General features: G+C 33.5%; 1 protein-coding gene across 30 annotated transcripts in view; it reads left to right on the top strand.

Annotated features, from left to right (window-relative positions):
• Positions 1–25,391, top strand: part of PPFIA2 (PTPRF interacting protein alpha 2) — a 502,911-nt gene that overhangs the window by 433,747 nt on the left and 43,773 nt on the right. For all 30 annotated transcript variants that reach the window (XM_055095939.2, XM_034936291.3, XM_034936292.3 and 27 more), the window contains one exon: positions 1,833–1,926. In XM_055095939.2, the coding sequence (XP_054951914.1) occupies positions 1,833–1,926 (94 nt within the window). The remainder of the gene's footprint in view (positions 1–1,832; positions 1,927–25,391) is intronic.

The following is a 25,391-nucleotide window of genomic DNA, read 5'->3' as shown; positions in this document are numbered from 1 at the left end:
ATAATTTAAATGTTCTTATATTGCTCAGAAGAATAAAAGCCTGATTCATCTAACCACCTGGTGGTTGAAAATGTTTCATTGTTTATTGAATATGTCTGCCTCATCAATCTCTATGTCCCTATATGGACCATTCAAGAATTTTATAACTTTTAAGTGACTCATTCATTTTCATTTACATTTCAAGAAAACATTTTTATTATTATTTGAAGACTATGAATAATAATTTATTGATATACAGTAAGGCAAATATACAGATGAGAGAAATAAAATGAAAATATGCACTCACTGTACATAATGGAAAATTTCCCATTTGAAAATGTTTCCCAAGAGTACTTTAGTCACCAGTAGAAGGCTTTCCTAATCCATACCCAGAAGAAAAATCTTTCATAATAAAAAAAGATTTAAGTACCCGTATTCATTAAATGTGAATAATAACTAAAACAAATTTTGGCCCTCAAACTCCACATCTCTGAATTAGATCTATACAGCAATAAATGTGTTTTTAATTAAAGGAGACTTTTAAAAAATTATATAGTTCAGTAAAAAGGTTATCAGGAATGAGATTAATTTATTTATATCAATGTTCCCAAGTTAATATTATCCAGTACTATAAATTATTTGGTAAAATACATTATTAAAAACAGTAACATCAAAATTTGCTTCTGGCACCTTGGTAAGATATTTTACTTTGCTAAAGAGAAACCATATCTTGGTCGAGTCCTGCAAATGTTAAGTAAGGAAGTGTCCACTACAATGAGAGAAGAGCAAAAGTTGTCTTCAATAGTTATTTACTGATATAGTGATGAAATTTCTTCCATAGTCTTTGTGAGAGTTTATATTAGCTTAAATCTTTCTACCTAATCTTGACCTTAACTGGAGTTTAATTTTCTTTTATTAAAAAAAGTATATACCTTAACTCATTTAAAAATAGTGAGCACTTTCATTTAGCTCGACTTCAGAACATAGGAGTAAGTCCTTATTTTTCAATTACAATAGATAATTTATGAATTAATTTTGTAAGTTTAGAAATCCTGTGATATGTGTTTAATGTACATTATACTTTTCTTTCTCCTTCCTTTTATTACAAAGTTATATAAGGTATACATATTATATGTTGACACTAAATGAGAACTTATGACCTACTTGGTGATAACTATTTTTATCAAGCTCTTTTGAAGAAATTTAGCCTTTTTCCAAAAAATATTATGAAGTTTAAAAAACAACACAAGAACCTGCCCAGAACACATCAAGTTCTGGAAGTAAGATTTATAGTGAAGGACATAGGAGTCAGCCAGTAGAGCAGAACAAATTTCCAGGAGCAGTCTATGAAGAGCTCTTAGAAGTCAGCAAATGCTTCTCCATTCTCTCAACTTGTAATAGAAAACATATACTTGAGTTCCTACCCAATTGGCTATCATTTATCCCATTATATGTGAAATATTTCAAATACTTCACATGTTGAAAAAATAAACAAATCTCACACACTGCGTAGATATTTGCTCTTATTTTCCATAAGAAAAGTATAAAAACAGACTTTAAGACTTGGGGACAGTATATTTAAGTGTCTTGTCAGTGAACAGGCCACATTTATTATGTTGCCACTGGGTGCAACAAATTATATCCCCATAGGTACTGTTTTGTTTTGTTTTCATTTTCTCAGTGTATGTTTATGTATGTACCCATGCCATTTTATGCATCTTGGGTTAGTAATATAAGGAAAATTTTAAAATGTGATACTAAACAGTTGCTCAACTAAACCTTTAACAACCTGACTTCAGAATTGACACAACCTATGCAACATAATCTGAATACTTAGTTACTTCTCTTCACAGGAGGCTTTATGGAGACTGAAGCTGCAGCTCAGGAGTCCCTGGGGTTAGGCAAACTCGGAACTCAAGCTGAGAAGGATCGAAGACTAAAGAAAAAGTAGGTTTGGGGATTTTTCCCTCTTTTTCTAACTTTTATCAATTCTTTATTATTATTTATAGGGAATTAAAAAGATAGTGGTTGGAAACAAAAGAACTATATTGAAGCCAATATTTTCCAGATACTACCTAAAACACTCAGGGCTTATGTTTCCTGGTTATAATGAGCTACTGTTTAAAAGAGTATAAAAATATTTGGCCTGTAGTTGAAATAAGCAGTTTCTTCAACGTAACCATCCATAGATTTGTTTCAAAACCCTTACAAGTAATGCAATGCTATTGATGTTCAAAATTAATACCTGATTGGTTTGATAAAATGAGATTATGCCATCTAGCTTTGTTTTCTCTCATGGCAATTATAACTATCTACTCTTTGAAATGGAGTAAAGGAGAAACATTTCTCTGACTGATTGAATATAAACTTATTTTAGACTCAGAACAGATTGTTTTGCATCTGTCAGGAAATTGATAGTGTATCTTTTCATTCATATATAATATGGGACATTTAAATGACTTGCAAAATTGGCCAATTTTGAGTTGCAGCAGCTGTTGGAAAGCAAGTAGGTCCCAAAATAACATTTTAAAAATACATAGTAACATTTTCATTGACAAAATGGCACCTTTAGGACATGTTCTTTAAATGTAAATCAATTTCTCTTTATTCCAGAATCTATTGGTTGATTATTTCTTTTCCTTCTTCTCAAATATTCCTTACATTGTGTTTTTGGTTTTCACATTTTCCTTCTTTCCTATGAAAGAATATTCACTGCCCTCATCATCATGGTAACAGATAGGCTCTTAGGATTATAATATACAGGCTAATCAATTGACTTCATATTTTGCTTTCTCACTTGCTTTGTAAATGTTTACTAATAATAGGGAAGTATATACTTACAAGTTGCAGAACAACTCACTAACCTAATTGTTTATTAGTTTGCTAGTTACTAAAAATTATGTACATATATCCCAATTCAGTAGGAATATTGTCCAGAAAAAATGACCTTGAGAACATCATTATTTCTACAATACAGTCAAATGCTCAGCCATAATCAATAATATATATTTATTCTTTAGTTACTGATCACTCAAAAATATATTTAAATATTATCATAATCTTTTTCAAATGTCTTCATTTTGTTTAGTCCTACCAATTAATGATATACTCTATTTCATGACTATTTATTGAGAAAAACATTCTTCTAAAAAATACTTTCCTTTGTTAATTTTTTTAAATGTTGGCAGTTGATTTCCAGTTTAAAAATATATAAATGATCAAAACCCAGCCTGACTAATGGACTCGGTATATTTCCCTTGAAAGTTAATTCTCATTTCTCCCAGAGAAATACTTGACAAAGAATGGCAATCTGAACAGCTTTCACAATGGCATATAAGTCTGATATTGAGGCAGTGCACTGCATACTTCATTAGTTGTTGATGGAGCCAACTGAAATATCTTTTTAAATAGCTACTAAAGTTAAACATTTCAATTATACAGTGATTTAAAATAACATATTTAAAGTTTAGCTATCATTAACCTTATACATTATTGGGTTGATTTGATAATAATTTTATAGACTCGTTTCTCAACTACTAAGTACCCTCACAGTCAGAAAAAAATACTAATTCTTCCCTTAAATATGTTACCATGCTTGACTTTGGGTTTTATTTTGCAACATGTATTGGCAAAATGTAACTGTAAGATGTGTTATGTAGAATACTTGCTTTTAATATTAAGAAGAATATTAAGAACATTCTATAAGGCAAAAATGGCTAACATTTCTTAGTACGATTATTTCCCATGGATTAAAGGTATTTAGGTTCAAATGGATTTAACAAGGCAAGTCAGAGTTAATTAATGAAAGCACAAAAGTATTTCCCTTATTATTGATTATCCCATAGCAATAGCCCTGTGAGCATAAATATGCAATCAGTGTTCAAAGGACTTATATGAATAATTGTTAACACCTATTCGGAATTTGCATGCCACCGTGGCTTGATTTCTGGATTACCAGAGAGTAAGTTGTCTTCATATAATGAGTTTTATTAGAGATAGACAATTTACTTTTAAATTACATGGTTTCAAATTTTATTTCTATTGAATTTTACGTTGTTAATTATTAATATTATTAAATGTTGACAGCCTATTCTTGGATTTTTCCAAGTGTTTAAAATTTCATTTAAACAATTCCAATTTTCTTTCTTTTTAAAGAAACTGGATCCTCTTTCAGTGCACTTTAATGAGTTACACTCTTTTCTGGGTACCGATTTCATGTTTGCTAGTCTTCTATCAAGATGAAAAATAATTTTAAGTAAATTTTATTTAAAGATAAATAAAAACAATAAATGAAGCAACATTTTCCATAATGTTGAACACTACAGATCGTACGTACACAGTTGCAACCTGTGCTATCCTATCAGTTGTTTCTAAATTCTATCCATTGGACTGGCAAAATGGTGTTTCCAAGACTTAGTACTTAACAGAGCTATGCTCACTATCCCATAATTCATAGCAGAGATTCATTAGTCTTTGCAAGGATAGCCAGAACTAGACAATATCTTATTTTCAAATTTGCTAGGATAGCAGCTATTTAGAATTGACAATCTGTAACTTTAAATTTAATTGGGAGAAATCTCTAGAGGAGTTAATTATGGTACATTTTTTAAAAAGCCATATGGGGGAGTTACTTTCAGAGAGCAGCATTTAAGACATTCCAAACTTTTGCAAAGTTCAGAAATTTGTAACTTGGCAGTCCTAAACAAAGGTTTAATTTGAGGCACACTTACCATCCAGTAAATTTAACACACGTAGGTTACAACAACTTACAAGATTTGTTTTCCTACTTTAATCCTACTTTTTCTTTGTTTTCTGATCCAGGCATTAGTTTTGCTTATATTTCTCTCTATTGTCTTATTATGAGAAATAGGAAATCAACAATATTGAATCTGCTAAACCACCCACTAGTCATGAAAATCTTGTCTTGTCCATCTTTACCTTCCTGAGAATTATTAAACAGTTGCTGTTGTTGTTTCATCAGAGTAACATGTAACCTCCGCCTAAAGTCAATCTATTGTTGCTCTGCCTAGTTTGCCTTTACTATGCCTCATCTTTGCTGTACTTTTCTTTAAAGCATCATCAATTCCATAAATTTCTCCAGCAGGTTTATGTAGAGTATAGTTAACCTATAATAATTGTGTCAAACTAAAACTCAGCTTGTAATTCTTTGAATGCTTCACAGTAATTTTATTGGTTTTCCCTTTTAAAATTTGAGCAGTTTCTCTGTAGGCTCCTGACATTTAAGGGGTGAGTCATTTATTCTCAATATTTAGTTTCCGTATTAATATTATAATTCTTCATAGTTTATTCAATGTGGACTTCATCTGGGGATGCCATGACTCTCTGAGATCTTATCCATCACTCTCTGTTGGATTTCTTTGAACTCCAGGCACCTCTTCTTATTTAACAAAAATATCTTCTCTTTTACTATTACGTTTAGAACAACCAGACCTGAAAATTTCACCCTTTTTCTTTTATACCTTTCGCCCTCATATTTAAGGACGTATTTCCCATTCTTAGCTCTCCAGCCTATGTTTTAACCTAAAAGCTTCAAAGTTCAGGATAGCCGATTAAAGCCAACCACACTGGCCAGTAATGGTGACTCATGCCTGTAATCCCAGCACTTTGGGAGGCTGAGGTGGGAGAACTGCTCAAGCCTAGGCATTTGAGACCCAGCCTGGGCAACAGAGTGAGACCCTGTTTTTACAAAAAATAAAAATACATTAGACAGACATGATGGCATGTGCAGGTAGCCTAGCTACTCCTAAGGCTGAGACAGGAGGATTGTTTGAGCCTATGAATTCGAGGTTACAGTGAGCTACAATTACACTGTATGGAATGATAGATGGTCCCTTCAGATTTAAAACCTACATGGGCCGGCCCCCCGAAATTCCTGTGTTTCTGAATAAGGTTCAACTCACCAAATTGTACTTAGAGACCATATCTGAGTATTTTAGGGCACAATAAATAGAAACTCTCTTCTTTGCCTAAGTTCAGAATTTATTTGTTGACTGACAAAATAGTCAATTAGAAATCAAACTGTCAGCCATATTTCCAGTAAAGCTGGTAGAACATGGCTTAGGTAAATAGTGGGGAAAAAAAAGCATAACTGGAAGCTCCAAATAGTTAAATCTACCTGACACAGAAAGACTTGGTTAGTCACAGACTTTCAAGTTGCACAGGTATAAGCCCCACATAATATTACTTTAGAATCAAGAACTATGAGCTTACAAGGGAATTAATAAAGTTTAATGTCATCAACATTCTTGCTTAAGCAAGTTTTGAATCACCAGTGTTAATTATATTTTTATTATATATCTCATTAAATTTCTTACTTTTCTCCCCTGGAATATATTTAGTTGTCAGTTTCACATGTCAGCATCTCTAGAAATGTGATGATAGGGCAAGTGGCAAATTCCTTAAGTCATTAGAGACCTGAAAATATATTTTACACCTAACATCAGTTGATAATTGCCCGAAACATATAACTATTGGTTAAAAATAATTTGTCCTCAGACCTTTGAAGTTACGGCTCTTCTTGCTTCTAGTTATGGCTAATGATCAATTGATTGCCATTCTTTTGTATATAACATGTAGGATTTCTTTTTCCTCTCTCTCTCTCTCTCTGAGTGTTTTATTTATTTATTTTTGCTTTATCTTTGGTGTTCAGAAATGCCGTAAGTAGGTGTCTATTCAAATGTTTTGTTTCATTTTTCTACTTTATTCTTTCAAACTGAAGACTTGTTATGCTGGACTATCTGACAACTGTTACTCTAGAGGACTCACATTTCTACACTCAATTTTGATTCCAAGAACCTTAGTCTTATAGAAACTTCTGGGATTAAAGATGAGGATGTCTGTTTCAACAGTAATTCACCTCTCTAATTCTCAAGACCGTCCTGAATAGGCAGTGAACATATTAAAATTGATAGAATATCCATTGAATTGTTATTTATCTCCAGCAATATAAATGATGAAATATTTAACTTAATTCTTTATCTGCTAATGTTTTCTCTTGCCTCTTAACATTATATAATTTTTTTAGTAAAGCATATGTCCATGCTGAAATCTTCTCTATTTTGTAACTAAAGTTGAAAGATATCATACGAATGTTAATATACTGACTAATTTATCATTTTCAATCTTTAGTTACAATACAAATAATATATTATTATATGTTAGACTTTTCTATGTATTCTGAATGGATAACACTGCTAAAGGAAAATAGATTTCATATGTGAACTAATTTTTCAATATCACTAAAATGAAATTAACACCCCGACTCAGCTATCAGCAGCATCCTCTCTCGAGAAGCAGTTTATCCTTGAAGCAAAGCAGTCACACTTAATTACTACCAATAAATCTTTATGTTAGAATATCAAAGACATAAAAGTTAAGCTCTATAGATTTACTTAATTTATTCCCATCACAATCCTGAGGGTCTCCTTCAGTGTGTAATCTTTAATGTGTTTTGAGACTGCACTTTTAATCTTTGGCATTTGGCAGGTTCAGAGTGTACATATCTGTAAGCAAAATAAATGATATGGAAAATATTTATATGTGAAGGTATCACAGAAATTCCACAATATTCTTTCATTTAATACATATTCGTTAAGTGCCTATATGCCAAATTAAACTTATAAATGAACTGTATTCCAGAACTTAATTTGTAAGATGTGTTAGAAGCTCTGAGTACATTTTCCCATCTGAGTATTCTATATACACAGGAAGTAAAAGTCTGTGCTTCCCCCACAAAAATTTGTTTTGTAGGCATGCAGTAGGAACTGTCTGTGGGTAGATAAAGCAAAAAGAAGGATTCACTTGCATGATATTAGATTATCTCACAGATTACAGAAACAACAGAGCCAGGATATCTCACAGATTCCAGAAACAATAGAGCCAAGATATTCCCAAAACTTTGACAATAAGAGATCATGAGAGATTTTCCCAGTCTTGTCACAAACACATATATTATCCTTCATCCCATTCCAAAAATGAAGTCCTTAGATGAAATCCTTTTATGGCCTAGTTTGGAACAGATATTTGTGCTTGGATCAGTTTGTTTATTTTAGTCAAGGGTTTATTTAGTACAGACACAATTACTGCGGGAAAATTCCTCGGCAACTAATTCAATGAATATAATAATATACAACATTTTAGAACCTAAAACCAATGCTTTCAAAATTTCTCTGGAAAAATATGTCCCAGTTTCCTACTTGGAACTCCAGAAGCCTGTCTTCTCTGTTTTCACTAAAACAGAGCTGCTGTTGCTTTGCCATGTGATCATGCATAGCCCTACCTACCTTCAACCAAGGACGATTATAAGAATTCCCTGAACGTAAATAATAATAATATCCAAAGGATAAGGGTCAGAATGCACTGAAATTTGTTAGTAAAAAGAAAGCTAAGGAAAACCAAAGTGTTCTCTTTTAGATATATTTAGATATATTTGATCTATTTAGAGGAAGGAAAACAGCACAAAAGGAATAGAGTTGCTGTTTTGAGCCAGCAGTGCAATGTTAATATATTAACAAAGTGAGTAGAACAGAAGCCCTGTGCTGGCTCCATAATTTCTGCCAGGAGAAACATTTTTGATCTGGAAAGAGTAAAATAAAAATTAGTAAATGAAAAATTAAAATCAAGATAGTTACATATACTAGAAGATAATGTCATTTTCTAAATAAATTCTTATCATTTATCTTAATTGATGTAAATCCTGGATTAATATTAATAGAACATGAAAATGATAATTTTTCATTCTTTTGCTCAGTATGTCCCAAGAAATGTTTTAAATTACTGATATTTGAATTAGATAGTTCTGTTCTTCAAAGAGCTTGTAGAGAGATGGGCATGAAAACTAATTATTGCATTTAAGTATTTCAGGGTTCATGATCACTTTTTAAATCTTTGTAGAGAATGAGAAAAGTGCCGAAAACTCAAAGGCACCCTAATGTTCTTATTTATAAGACATTCTCCCAGCTAAAGACAGATAACCAAAGGGGCTTCACAAATGAATTGATGATGACTAAGTGAAACAGAAGGTGGCATAACCCAGCATTTTCACACATGATTTAAATAAGAACATCAGATTTGTCAAAGTGCGAAGCTAGAAGGCATAGCTCAGTTTTTAGATAAAGAATATGCTTAAGGATGATTTTTACAGAGGCATCCAAATCTGACAAGATGAAATTTTATAGGGGAATTTTTATAATACTGCAGCCAGCTTTAGGACTATACTTACTGATTTCTTCTATATAGGGGAACATATATAATTTACCTGTAGCTCCTAAGAAAAAACTTTCTACAAGGTAGGCAAATGAGCAATGCCTGACAAATAATTTAATGTTTTTCAATATCCGTAAAAGCAGTAACAGGGTCAAAATTCGATGCACTTACCAGATTGTAGCTGGGTATTGTGTTCGTTTCTGGGAAAGATACTTGAAGTGGATGTCTTAAAACCAGCATATGTTCAGAGGAACATGACCATACTAGTGAGATGACACAAAGCCATGTCTTCAAAGACTGGTAGAAATAGGAATATGTGGTATATACAGAACAAAGATATAGATGCTGCCAACAGAATGAACAACCAAACGTGTTCTCTATGGCCTTGTGATAAGACCTTGGGCCAGAAGTCAGGGGTTAGTACAGATAAATTGAGCTGACTGTAGGAGAATTATTAGCAATCACAGAGGTAGGAAGAAAGAATTGACCACCTTGAAAGGGAATTGTTCACCATAATTATGTCTAATATTGACCTGACAGGCATATGTACATAATAGGATTATTGCATCGAGGATTCAACGTTTGGCTGAGAGTCTGAACTACCTGCTTTTTAAATTGTCCCTGCCCTGAGATTCTATGATCTTCTGTAAAATTCAGAAGAGAACTGAACAGAGGAGAATCTTTGAATTTTTAACATATAGATGCTGGCATATTGTAAGTATTTAAAATACATTTCTCAAATAATTGAATGCATAAACAGAAGCTGGATAAGGAAAGAACTCTAGGATAAAGAAGAAAACCTGAGAAAATGTAATAGGAGTTAGGGCAGTGATTTCTACCCAGGTGACCAAACCTGAAACCTGGGTTTCTTCTTTGCTTCTGCTCTTCCTTGTCCTAATTCTTCCTCTGCACACGTCCATGTACTATTACCAAATGTAGTCAATTGCATTTTTTAAAAAAAATCTCTCAAATCTGTTGATTTTCTTCTTTCCAGCTCAAGCCATCATACTACAATAGTCTTTCTGCTTCTAGTCTTGCCTTCCTATAATCCATTAGTCACGCTTAAGCTAAACAGACCTATCTAAATCTTATTTTTTAGCTGCCTAAAACCCCTCAATCACTCCCTAACAGCCCTAGGATTAATTTCAAATGGCTTTATGTAGTCCATAAATCCCTACATTATCTGCTCCCTGTGTATCTCACCAGCTTTATCTCTCTTTGCTTCCCATTTTGCACTTCATGGTCTTGATATACCTAATATCTATTTGTTTTGTTCCTGATTACTCTTACCTCCTTGTGTGCATATATTCTGCTTCATTTTTTTCCTCATCCTTTGCGTGCTAATGACATTATCTGTTTTATATGTAATATCTACATAATAATCACAGTGATTAGTTGTAATGTGCTAGGCAATGCACTGTTCTATGCATTTTACATGTGTTATCTCTAATATTTTTCACAAAGCCTTTAATATAAAAACTGCTATTTTCTTTTATGCATCAAGAAATATAGCTTTCCAGGCACTGTGTTATACAAAAATGTAGATCTCCAGAGCCCAGTTTTCCTTGGAATTATTTAGTATCTAAGAATAGAGCTGTGATTTAAAGAATATGTAGTCCAATCTCAACTGCACTTAGAATATACTATATAACTTTTAATGTTAATGGTCTATATAGGGAGTGAATGAAGAATTCCCCAGTCTCTTTATACTCTGGAAAGGGTAGCATATTTTTTTCCTCTAGAGAATAATTAGTTTCTTATCTGCCCCTACCCTATCCTTAAAAATGAGCAACAAATGTATTCAAACCAGTCATGCTTTTAAAGAGTGGGGATGGGGAGGATTTCAAAACACAAGATGTGGCTGTTTTATAAAATTGACTTTTTCTGATATAATTAGCCACACATAATGTTCCAATGTTTGATATAATAAGATATAATAATGCTAATGTTCCCTAATAAATAAACCATGTAAGGAATTTAAATGTGTGCTTGAATCAATCTAAATTATTCATTCCAGTAAAACTTACAAGAGAGTGTCTAATAGCAAGAATAATTATGGTTTTTTAAATAAAAAAATCAAATTAAAGCATATTTAAATATAATGCTGACATCTTAATCTAGAATTTTCCACATCTGTTCCTGTTAATATAAAATTTCATATAAGCTTTGTATAGTATTTTTTATAAGATCTTTGGAGATTTAGTTTCTTCCCATAGTTATTTCAAATGAGCCATTCATGAAGCAAATGTATCTGTCTCCACACTTCTAAGAAGGGCAGTAATTACATATAGTCTCTCTCTTGCCGGGATTTTACAGATAAAAAGTTCAATACAAAAAGACTTCATATATATATATATATATATATATATATATATATATATATACACACACATATATACATATATATACACATATGTATATATATGTGTATATATGTATATATGTATATATATACACACACATATATATACACATATGTGTGTGTGTGTGTATTAAGTATATTTTCGTAGACACGCACACAAACATAAAATTAAATATCTTTGGTTCAGATTCTCCATAATTGAAATTTTAATTTGAGGCTTAACTGTATTAGGTTTGCTAGGCAGATGAATAACAAAATTCTTAGAGCAATAAAGATTTCTTAAACTCCTTTAAGTAGTCTCAAATATTTTAGTTATTTGAAGTCAATATTAACTTAAAGAAAAGTTATTTTTAATGTGATGAGGAACCACATTTAAACTTCTGAACCATTTCTTTCATTTGTAAGAATCACTAGAAACATGCTTAAATATTTATCTTTAAAGGCCCCATCATCTGTCTTTAAGTAGGAATTTTAAGCAGTTCTTGATGTCACCCTCGTATGCTCCGATATCCAAATAGATCACCCATTCAAAAACTAACCTTTTGGTTTTACAACTTTATTGCTTCCATTGTTGTTCATTACCCCAAGTCAGACACTCTTCATGGTCCTATTCTGAATCTTGTCATCACCACAAATCATGCTTCTTTCAAACTTACCAATTCAAGCATCTCGTTTCTTGCTAATCACAGTCTTCCCACCTTTGATCTTGCTTTATGAACTTTTTCTTCTATCATCTTTATTTAACCTCTATCCTTTCCCAGTGCATTATCCCCTTTCTCTTTTCCCCTCTCTCCTGGTTTAGCTTAGATCACGTCCATAATTTCAACACCCTCAAAATTTGTTAAATTTCTTCACTCCACTTTCATTTGGTCACATCTACATATAGCAACCACCCCCAACGATGAATTTTCTTTCTCCATGTGTACATTTTGGCACATCTGTGCTGTGGAGAAAACTACAGCAGAGAAATTAGAAATAGTTTCATTGTGAAATTCAGCACTGCCTAGTAATCCCAAGAGTTTTCTTTCATTAGTGTTGTTCTACTCTCTGCAACTCTTGTTAGAGACCTCCACTCTCCTCAAACTTGAATCTTCTGCTGATGAGTTTACATTCTAGCTTAGAGAGACAGAGAGACAGAGAGAGAAACCATCCAAGTGCCCTGAATTGCTTGATGCCAAATATACACTAACACTTGTCCCATCTGTCTTATTGTAGAAAACTAGGCTATTCTTTTACTCAGATCATCCCTTTCCATTTTCTTAGTCATTTTGTGCGGAATTCTCCCTTGCTTTCAACTTCTGCTCCTGTCTTTTTTTTCCCCATCAGCATTTAAACATTCTCAACTTTCACCTATTAAAAAAAAAATCTTTATTTATTTTACTTTTCCATTTCAGTTACCAGCCATTAACTACTCAATTTGGTGTTAATAACTAATTTAAAAATATGTCTGAATCACCAACTTGAACTTTACAAAGCAAGAGTCAATTATATTCCAAATATAAAACTCATTTAATGAATTGTTTCTTATTTGAAGTTTTCAATCCAGAATTGACTAGTTTATAACAGAAGAAGGTTCATTCAATTGTAGGAGATCTGGAAGATCAAGGTGAGGAAACTGAAAAGTTGAAGGCTCTCATTTTGAAATATAAGACATATGTTTGCTGGTCATTTCTTCTTCTCCTGACTGAATATATGCTGATGTTGGCAAGGAAAACATAATGTCAATAATTGGATCTGATCTAATTCATTAGATGGTAACATAACCTATTTTTTATGTTAATTAAAACTTACTTGCCAATTACTCACAATGGTCTTTCACTGAAGCATATTTATTCTTGACAGAATCTTTCTTACTATTAACGTAGCCTCATGACACGTCTGACATGGAGAAAAAAATAATGAGGCTATATGCTACTATAAATAAATATCTGTAGGAAAGAATGTATCAATATTTACAATAAGAAAAATTAATCAGAAAAAACTTCTCTGCAAATATATATTACCTCCTATATGAAGTTTATAATATATTAGCACAAAATATGGGTCATTTATAACTATAGATTTTTGTCTTTTGCAGAACACATTTGTTTGAAAGTCATGAGGTGAAATTCTTAACATTCTAAAGTGATATAGCTGCTTGAAATTGTTCTTAACTTTATTTACTATGGAAGAGAAGAAAGCTCATAAAAACTATGAGAAATCGGATAATTTATACAAATTGATAACAAAAATATTAGAAATTTGTGCAATGCTTTTTGAGCAGTATCTTTTAAATTTGTGTTTTCTGTTTATTTTCATATTTTATCTTATATTTTATATTTTAAGGTATTTATACTGTGTAAGTTTTCTATTTTGAAAAATGATCAAGGAACATCTAATAAATATTAATGTTTCACTATGTGCAAATTTAATCAACTTGTTTTATAGGGAAGTGATTCCTAGATAGCTAGTAGGCTCAGAAAGATTATGTTGTCCATGGTGATAACTAGTCCCAAATGCTTTTGGCAATTTTCCTGGAAAGCTCAGAAATTGCCTATTTTTTCAGAGCTCATCATAGAGTTCACAGGTATGTTGACAAGAAAACCATTTTAAAATCTAAAAACTATCTCCTTTTGGTCTTAATTTCATTTCTGTGGGGTGTATGATGTGAAAAATATGATAAATTTCTTGGGACAGTGTAGTGCCAGTGTTTATGAACATTTATGTTTTTGTTTATGTGAAAATTTAAGGAGTTTCCCACAGATGCTGTGGAGTTAAGGCCAAAAATATGCATTTTTTTCAAAGTGCCGATTTAATAAAAAGTACACGGTTTCTCTGAATGAATGCCTTGAGAGGAGGCATGTGCAGGGTGTTCCATTGCACATCAGTCTTTTCTTTATAATAATTGTGCGATAAAAAAGAAGATGTTCTAACTTGCCTAATTTCTGACATAGGAATTTCTGCTTTCTATTTTGTTATATTGAACATGTTTTATGAGTTGTAGTAACAATTTTATTTTTTAATAATTAGGCTATTATGCTTGTAATATATTTTTAAAACAATACTCTCATGGATTTTTGTTGAATTATTTAACTTCCATATTTTCTCAATGCCTCTACTACATCCAGGGAGCAAGTGGGTTCTTCAAAAGCTATATGTGTATCAGTGTTGTTTTAGTAATGATTTCTGGTAATATTGGTGAACCAATATAATTTATGGATGTTTCCCCCAAAACAACATTTATAAACACCTATTCAAATAATTAAATATTTCTACCACTGAAAGAGCCACAATAGACACAAACTTGATGTTTATTTTGCCAGTCAAATAGAGAAGGAAGTAATATGGCCACGGAAGAAGAGGAATAGAACATTTTTACACTTTCTTATGTTCTGATTACTAGCCATATATGTTTACCAAAATAGTAATTATTATTACAGCATTGGTTGGAATAATAACATTATGGATCTGGAATGGACTTTACACATTTATATTGCCAGGGATTATGTTGAGGAAATTGAAGATCAGAATCTGCTAATAATTTTGACCAAATTGTGTATGAGAAATAGAATCTAGATTTTCAGATCCTCAAACTAGGAAGGACGTTCTTCACTTCAAGTTGCTGCCCATTCTAATGTCTGCTGTTCTTTTTTCTTGGGCCTTAGCAGTAGGCTTATAAAGCTATATAAAAATCTAAGTGCCAATTAATAAGTTATTGTTTCTACTGGTAAAATAGCATGGAAGTGGCCTGAGGTAAAGAATGTCCTTTACCAAGATTTCTTGATTTCCTCCTGGGATGTACTCGAGGCTGGGAAAATGTGGTCATGCATGTTTCAGAGTGGCTCATACTCAAGACATAGACTTATTGGTCAACTATTAGAACTACCCTCAGCCTGACTATGCTTTTCGACACAGTGAGTATGTGTGTCATGATGAAATACAAAATGGCACCATGTCTTTCTCATACCTGAGCTTTCTCACATCTTAAATAATGCTCTTGTTTTATTCCATGGTTTTCTTTGGATTGAACTGTATCCATTAACATTTGTGTGCTTTTCTTTTCCATCCGTCCTTCTCCATCTCATGAAAAGCACATCTGGGTAAGTTGAATCACAATGGCTGCTGAACATGTTTATTTTCAGCGCCATCTTTTTTTTTTCTTTTTTCAGAGTATTACTCTTTTGAGTTGTAACACAAGCTGCACTGCCTCTGACCTGAAATGAAAATCATGAAGCATATTTATTTCCACACAGTAAAAGGAATCATTGGTTCAGAGAAATGTTCACATTTTAATTAATTATGTAAGCTTTTGGGCACTTGTATTTCTTCAGTTTTATTATACACATGTCAAAAGACATTCTAGACTCCTTCCCTCTAGTTTTCAAGTAATTCCCTAAAGGGTCAATGTGGCAAGCAGCCAGGCTCAAGTCATACTTTGAGACCACTCAGGTACTACTGATTGTGCTGCCTGTCTGAATTGCCTCCACCTTTCTTTCTTTCTTTTTTTTGGAGACAGAGTCTTGCTATGTTGCCCAGGCTGGAGTGCAGTGGCGCGATCTCTGCTCACTGCAAGCTCCGCCTCCTGGGTTCATGCCATTCTCCTGCCTCAGCCTCCCGAGTAGCTGGGACTACAGGCGCCCACCACCATGCCTGGCTAATTTTTTGTATTTTTGGTAGAGACGGGGTTTCACCGTGTTAGTCAGGATGGTCTTGATCTCCTGACCTCGTGATCCACCCGCCTCGGCCTTCCAAAGTGCTGGGACTACAGGCGTGAGCCACCACGCCGGGCCGCCTCTACCTTTCTTAATGTTCCACCTGTGTTATGTTCAAGAGACAAACTTATTCATCAATGAATAGAATGGCACATATCTGAAAAGGGTTAAATGCTGTTCTTCCCTGGAGAGCTTTTACATATAGAGAGCCAAGAATAATCCTTGGTTTTGGTTGAATGTATGTTGTTCCCATTGTTTCCTGTACTACTGGTTGATTTCTAAAGCTTTAAAAACCTGAATTACTCAGATAATGGCTTCAAATTTTAAATCCTTTTCTTTGAGCTAAAATTAGAGTATTTATCTTTTCCTAACAGAAATTTGACTTCAAAGTAAAAAAGTAAAATAAAATATGCATAATATTTACATTGGTGTAGACTACTGCATTTGTAACATGGTGAGCTCATTAAAACACTTTGGACTGAGAAGAAGGTATTGCTTTTAAATTTAAAGCAGTGTTATTTTTTTATCAATAAAATGACTGCAATGAGATACAATTATCCAGGAAACTATTAAACATATTACTAGTTGGCTATATAAATATATTGTATGCCAATGCAAATTCTTGTACTTTGTAATATTACTTTATTAACTAATAAGGTTTATATTATTTTTAATATAATTTTAAGTTACAGTTGCCATTGCCAAAATGACTTAGTGATGTATTATTTGCTTCAGTTAGGATGGTTTACAATATTGAGGAATTAAGAAAAGCTCTAGTAAGGTGTTCTTAAAAATGCAAGGCAGGTTTTGTTTAGAGTACTCGTCAACCATGTTGGCCAAATGAATATTGTAAGCTCTTTTTGAAAATAACAAATATTATAGACATTGAGTTTTAAAACACAGTTTTCATGTCATCATATAAATTGTCTTCTGTTTTCTAATGATTTTTAATTTTTCAGAGGAAAATAATTTCAAGAAATAAAACTTAATTCCCCTGAGTCCTTATTGAATTAAATATTGAAAAACAATGAATGAATGATGCATTCTTATTAATGGACTGTAAGAAACTGATATAATGGACTTCATTCTACAATTCGGTTTCTTATTGTCTTACACAAGCTCCTCGAACTTAAACATTTTAGGACCTTAACACCATTTCCCTAGTACAATTACTAAAAGAAAGCTTTGGATAATATAATATCAGGGAAGATAGTACAACATAGTGAAGATGACATAGGAAGATGTGAGGAGCAAACAACACTGAATTAGGAATCAGAAGATAGAGTTTAAATTCCATCTTCCCCACTTACTTGCTACATGGCCCTGAGTGACTGACATATTCTTTGTACTTACTAATATTATTATCTACTTGTCTGTACCTTCAGAAGCATCCAAACTATAAACTTCCAAACTGGGTAAAAGAGGGCTTAAAATTAGATGAAACACTAGAGCAATGTAATCTAAGTGGTATTCATATAACCTGAAAAATTACAATATTCTCCAGTAGGTCCCCAATTACTATTAGGAAGTGACTGGAAAGTACAGACTATGGTGTCTTGCAAAAGTGAAATTGTTTAATGGGGAGGAATATAAGCCCCTCTCATTTTCAATAACAGCATAAATAATTGTATGATTCAATCATATTTGTGTGTATGTGTGTGTGTGTCAGGGGGTATTTCTACCTTTTTAATGGCTTTGAAAATATTTAAATTCAAAATACAGTAAGGAAGGAGATTACATAACTCGCAACTCAATTCCCAAATACATTTCTTTCCTGAGACTATGCCCTATATTTCAGAGAAGCTTGAAGATAAACGGTTTAAATATGAATGAATTTTAGTTCCAATGTAATGAAATTATTTGAAATCTAAACAGCCTAGCATGTTTTACTGGAATCTGAATAAAACACTACTTAAATATGTCATGGATTTTCATACATTTTCACCAAATGTGAAAATATGCAATAATAGGATACACAGGCACACACGCTTGCACTTGCACATACACAAAATCACAGTATGCTTTGCTTTCAAATCAAGTCAAATTTAATGTTGAATTTGAAACTCTTAATTTTATGAAGCTAAATATGTATAGTTAGATAATCAATCTTCTGAAGCAACTGATTGGAATTTGTAACATATTTCTGTTTAGAATAATTATGTTAACTAAGATATACATGTTCAGCTTGCAGATGTTAAAAAAAATAATTGAGTTGGCACCATACTTTGCATTTGCTGACCAGAATTTCAACTAGCTTCTCAAATATGTAGTTTTAGTTTTTACAGACTTAATCAAGTATGGATTCCTGAATAATAAGTCCATTCTTTGGTTGAAATTTGAGGAGGTTACATCCTATTTACCCTCTTGAAAGCTGAATTTTAGTGAAACAATATGCATTCTACAATTAATAATAGTGTGAAGTCTGTGTACATTTCCTGCTACTATTTTGTAAGGAAGATTTATTTTCTGTGATGCAAAATTAAGTATATTGCATTGTCACATTATTTGACTTATATTTTATTCTTCATTCTTATCAAGCCACATATGTATTTCTTCTGGTTTTATCAGTAAGTACTTCTTATGTGCCATAGTAAATCAGTAGCTCTGAAGGTAAATTTTTCACCCAGAGAATTATTTTGTATGGTTATTACAAAATCAATTGAAATGGAATGAATGGCAACAAATTCAACTTTTCTATCTCATTCATTTAAACTAGGCTAACTTTTCTCTGGCCAAGATGTACAACCTGATATTACTAGGGAATAACAAGAAAAGAAAAGCCACAGTTCGTTTGTTCTTTTATAATGCTGAGGATTGAAATGTGTGACAATAAGAAGGTAAAGACCTTATGTATTAACCAGGAAGTCAAATAAATGTATGCCACTTCTAAAAACAAATGAACCATAGGAAAAGAAAGAAAAGTAGGGGTCCATTATTTTATTTTACACTTACAATAAGGAAGGTGCTATTATCCTCATTTTTCAGTTATGAAAAATTTCAGAAATGTTAATTGGCTAAGAGATGGCATGGAGGTTAAGAGAGCTGACTCTGTGGACAGGTTATTGGGGTTCAAATTCTGATTCTGCACCTCGACGGTTCCATGACTCCAACTGGCCTCTGTTCTTCGGTGTTCTCATCTGCAAATGTGTGTCAATATGTATCTTATTGGATTACTATGAAAATTAAATGAATTAATACACATAAAAACACTTAGGATAGTGCTTCATAGGTAATAAGTGATAAATGCACATTAGTTATTGTTTTGTGTGATCCAAAGCCTAATTTGTCTGCATCCAGAACCTTTGCTCTTTCAAACCACTATATTTCATCTTATAAGAATATGAACTGGTTCAGATGAACAGGAGAGCGCATTAGATGTATCTCAATTATAGCACTTACTGTATTAAATTGTAATACAATTTATTTAATTATATTTAGATTACATTTTAAATTTTAAGTGAAAGTATAATAAGTACAAGTATAATAGATACAAGTTATGGTATTTGCATAGAAGAGAGAGTTAATTCTGCCTGGGAGAGGACTTAGAATCTTAATAGAAAAAATAAAGCATGAGTTCTGTCTGAAGGATAAGTTAAAGTTGTTATGATGGTGATGTGAAGAAGGATGCTCTTGGCAGAAGAAAAGGGCATATAGCAAGACATGGAGGGGTAAAATCGAATGAGGTATTTGGGTAATAGCAAATATTTGTGTTAGTTGAGCAGAAAAAGCCAGGGAGACAGCCAGATTGCGAAGCGTCTTTGTGTAAGATATTTGGCCTTTATTTTGAGGACAGCGGGGGAGGCTTTTAAGTAGGTGAGTCTTACAAAAAGATTTGTGTTTAGGAAGGTCTCAGTGGAGGTTGGAAGGGACAAGTTACCAAATGAGAGATAGAGAGATTCTAGGAGCCCATCACCATCATCATCAATTGATGAGGGCTTAAACAAAAGCTTTGGCAGTATTCAGTCAGTCTACAAAATGTCTTTCTGAATGTTAGATATAACATTGTAGTCTTTTCTGCAGCCAACCTGGGTAACTGTGATGCAGAATTCTTATTTCTTTTTAAGATGCAATGAACAGTTGGAAGTTATAAAAATATAGAATACTTTAAAAATTCCCTATAATCAAGGATCTTAGGTGATTGTCAACATTGTGAGTTTTTTGGATTACAATTTAGCAGTCATTCAAAAGATGTTCTTGACTAGAACATCCAGAGAAAGATGCATGATACGGTTGAAAAACAAACTCTCATTTCCAGGATTTTACTCTCTTGGGTTGGAGATGAGGCCCCAGGCACATGGTGGTAACCAGTGATCTCTATGAGTGAGATTGACACTACAGGCTTCCAGATTTTAAAGGAGAAGAGGATAATTGTAGATTGGGCTGATCACAAAATATTTCATATAAAAGGGAAGCCAGGAGTTAAGTAAACACAAGGTTGTTGATAGTTGAAAAAGTAGCGATCAACTTACCAGCTCTGGGAAGTGCTATTTGCAAAGGTGGAATTGGTAATGCACAAACTGTGAAAGTACTTTTCAATTCTGGTTAGAAGGAAAGGTAATTAGATAATTAAATCAAGATTAAACCAGGGATCTCTTTATAATGAAGATTAAAAATAATCTTTTAGACATTTGAGGAAAGACTGAAGGGGCTTTAGAGGACAGTGCTATGATTATTTAAAGTAAAACCTGGCCAGGCACAGTGGCTCATGTCAGTAATGCCAGCACTTTGGGAAGCTGACGTGAGCAGATCACTTGAGGCCAGGAGTTCGACACCACCCTGGCTAACATGGTGAAACCCCATCTCTACTAAAAATACAAAAATTTAGCCAGGCGTGGTGGCACGTGCCTATAATCACAGCTACTCAGGAGGCTGAAGCAGGACAATCGCTTGAACCTGGAAGGCAGAGGTTGCAGTGAGCTGTCACGCCCCTGCACTGCAGCCTGGAAGACAGAGTAAAACTCTGCCAAACAAACAAACAAACAAAAACAGTAAGAAAGAAGCTCACATTTATTGACCATTGCCTTTTGTGTGAGTTACTTTTGTAATCATATTACACATATTTTCTTACAAAACCTTTGTAAAAACCCTATTAGATGGGTTATCAGCTTCATGTTCCACATGAGGAAACTGAATCACAGCAAAATACAGTGACTTGTTATGGATGCGCAGCCCAAAAGGACAGGCAAAGGAATCAAGCTCAAGCAATTTGATTTTGGGAGCCACTTTCTCATCCACTCTGCCATAAAGTTTATCTTCCAGGCAGATTTTTTTTCTTTAATGTCAGTGTAAAAAGCCTGGAGAGAAGGACCAATTAAAGGCTGAGAAAAAAACTGTGGTAGAAGTGACAATAGAAAGTAAAGGAAGATACATTAGAAAGTATGAAGGGGAAAATGACAGGCATCAAATAGAAGGTGAATGAAATGGCCATCATGAGTGACAGAAGGGACAGTGCTGTATGGTATTTGGACAGTCATACCACAAATTGGCATCCCAGAATAGCATGCTAAAGTGAGAGGTCTGTGAATAAAGTCTCTTTTCACTGACAGAGATAAACCATCCACAGTAGGAAGAATGAGGAGGAGATATACTGTCCCCTATGGTCTGTGACTTTTTTGAGTAACTAATGAATTTCATTTTTCAGAATTGCAAATAAAAATACTAACAAATTCAAGTTTTACCATTCCAATATAGTTGCCAATAGGATAGCTATTTATGGAAAGGATTGTCTAATAAGTAATTTTAAATAGTTGAGACATGGCTCATGCCTGCAGGAGATTATAGTGTAGAGGAAATAAGGCTGTGTACATACGGTGAACCGCCTACCAGAGTCTTGCACGTGATATGAGTGGCATCACTCAAGGGATAGAGAAAATTTGAATGGTATGAATTGAGGAAAGGCCATTCCAAATGGAGAGAAAGTCAGTAGAACAGAAGAGGTAAAGTACAAAGAATGGTGAGTATCCATTGTAGCTAGAGAGAAGAGATACAGTAGGTAAATCTGGAAATGCAATTTAGGGGCAGATCAAGAATGACCTTAAAGGCCATTCTTTCAATAGTAAATTAAAAGCCATTATAGAAATTGGAGTTATATAGTAAGCTAATAAATATGTTTACTGAGTTATATAGTAAGCTAATAAATGTTTACTTTGAGGAGGTTAATCTGATGGTAGCACACACAATGAATTGCTTTGGGAAAATAAGAAAAAATTGGAGAACGGAAATTAGTATCTATTGAATACATATTGGCTGCTAGGTGCTTTTGTAAGTATTATCTTATTTAGTTCTTATAAATTGAGATCAATTTATAATTATCTTCAAATATGGGAAAATTAAGTCTCAAAGAGATTAAGTACATAGCCAAAAAACACATAGCTGGTAAGAAGTTAATTTGCCATGCATTCATTCATTCAGTTATGATTTATTGAATGTATGCTGTGTGCCTGAATCCCTATTCCAATAACCTCTCACCATTTCTACTGCCACAGCTCAGGACAAAGCAACCATTATCTTCTGCTTGAAAATTGAAACAAGCTTCTAACTTGTATCCTTAGATCACAACTCTGGCCTGACTCAAGTCCGTGCTATCCTCAACAGCCAGAAATGTCTTTATAATGTACAAATTATTTTATGTTCTTGTGCTTAAACCCTCTGATGGCTTCTTATTACGTTTAGAATAAACTCCTCTTCAGCTCCCAAGGCCCAACATGATCTTGCTTTTCTTTTGTCTACGTCTCCAATTTCATCTTCCTCCACCACCAACTCCCGTGTCCTTCAATTCACTCCAGTCACACTGGCCCTTCTTGGCTTTTATGAGTTGCTCAAACATTTAATTCCACTCCTTTAATAGGAATTTTATACTATGTTTCTGCTAAAACATTCCCACCATACCCCTACTCCCTGCCACTTTTCAACGTACATGTTTCTACTCAAATGTTGCCTCGTTATAGACATCTATGTTCCCAGAACACTATAAGCATTGCCTACTTTACTGCCTTAGTCTATTTTACCTCCTGTAGAACACATATCAATGGCTCAACTTATTTTGTTTATTTATGTGTATATGTGTTTATACAAATCTTCCTTCCTCACCGGAATGTATGGTCTTTGAGGTCAGAGATTCACTTGGCTTTATTCTTTGCTTGCTGCAAAACTTGGCACATAGTAGGTCTATACAAATCAGATGACTGACCCCCTAATCAACTCAGACACAGAGTATACAAAGTCTCTGCTGTCAAGCCCATGGAGTTGGGGATCACAACTTGTGAACCAACAAATTCAATAAAACATAAAAGATACTATAGAGAAAATTGCTTAGTACTATGGGGCCTATGTATGAAAGTGGTAGATAATGCCTCCAGGGCAAGAGAAGGATGGATATAGAAAGGAAGCATTTTTGTTGAATCATGAAAATCAAGACAAAGTATGTGGGGAGATAAGGCAGGGAGGCATGGGATGGCATGCAAATGCAAGAGATGGGAGCCAGAGACTCGACTCATATACCAATTAGACCACAACGACAATCGCTAAGGAGAAACTTAAAACCTAAGAATGAAAATCCAGGCATTTCCATCTGGATTTAGTCATTTAACCAAAGTTGCACCCGCCTGGTTAATTAGTCTGCATTAAAAGTTGGAAATCTGTAGCTTGGTCAATGCTTCTAATTTATATACATTTTTTAGACCCTATTGATCTTTTATCTAGAAATTTTTGTCTAGTCATTTCTTGATTGCACACCCTTTGTTTGCTCCTGTCTTCAGTTCAGGCATAGCAAGTGCAGACTTCCCTCTGCACATTTAGATATGGACTTGCAAATTATTCACAGATCTGAGTGCTCACCACATGTTGGGCCTCCTAAAATATCACTTTCTAGTCACAGTAACTTATTGATATCAATAATAGGAGAACCTGAGGCCTATGGAAGATACTAACAGCATTCTTTATTGAAGAGTGTTTCTTGAAAATGCACAATGATTCAGAAGTTGTACTGAATCAAAATAACTGTTTCTTGCAATTAGTACTTTGCTTGTTTGTGTTTTGACACAAGTGATAACACCTCCATGCCTGACACTTCCTCTAAAAGGAAGTACAGCTGATGCCCTGTAAAATCTATTCTGAATCTTAAACCTGAAATGTATGCCCCAAAATTTAGTGATGTACAGGTGATCCTTTGGGAAAAGATGGTCAAATATTTGATTGACTGAAATTATTTTTAAAAACACACTAAAATTATTCTTCAGGCCAACAGGGAAAGAGAGTAATTTTCAGAGTTAAATTTGTACTGGGGTAAGTGATCACATTCTTTTTCTGGAAGAACCGTCACTTGACCTTTAAAAAAAGTTGAATTCTGGCTACAAAGAAAATCCATTCCAGACTAAATCCCTTTACATACATTGACAGGTTGAACGGAGAAGAGCAGTATATCCAAAAGACTTCTTTGTGCCAAATCAGTTTGTCATTTAGGATTTCTTATACAGTTCAGATCACTATTTTTCTGACAGTAACTCCAAAACTTGATGAGAATAAGCATGCCCTTATGTAATTAGTGCTACCCTTAATAATCTATTAGCATATCATCATGTATTAAATTCAGTTATTTCCAACTATTATAGCATTGCCCACATTGCTTTATTTTTCTAGCATTGCTTCTCTCTCAAGCCAACATGCCTAGATATATGCCTCTTATAAATTTTGTATGGCGCCGATTATTTTATAATTAAAAATAATAATGCAAGGCAATATTGCTTTGGAAATTTCAATGCTGTTCTTCTTTACATAATTGTTACTTCTCTCAGGTTAAGGAGAAGCACATCTGGAGTTACCATCATGTAGCACACAGTCCTGGTGTAAAACGTAGCCATCCCTCCCATCTGATCCGTTTTTCCACAGTCTCAAGTATGTCAGCCCTAAGACAGATGCTAGAGATTTTGCCCTAACAGTTGGAGACCAAAGGATTTGAGCTCCCTTATCTCATTTTCTTAGACTGCTATTACTTAAGTCATCCTGTTATTAGAGTTTGTGATTTAAACAAAACAAAAACCAAGAAAATAAAACTTTTTCAGTGGCCAGATTGCTCAATAATTTCCCAAACAATTGTGTTATCAATACTTCTGTTCATAGAACAGAACTATTTGAGC

Source organism: Pan paniscus, chromosome 10, assembly GCF_029289425.2.
Source record: "Pan paniscus chromosome 10, NHGRI_mPanPan1-v2.0_pri, whole genome shotgun sequence".
Classification (NCBI taxonomy): Eukaryota; Metazoa; Chordata; class Mammalia; order Primates; family Hominidae; genus Pan; species Pan paniscus.
Note: the sequence above shows the minus strand (reverse complement) of the source record. Positions and strands in the feature narration are given on the sequence as shown.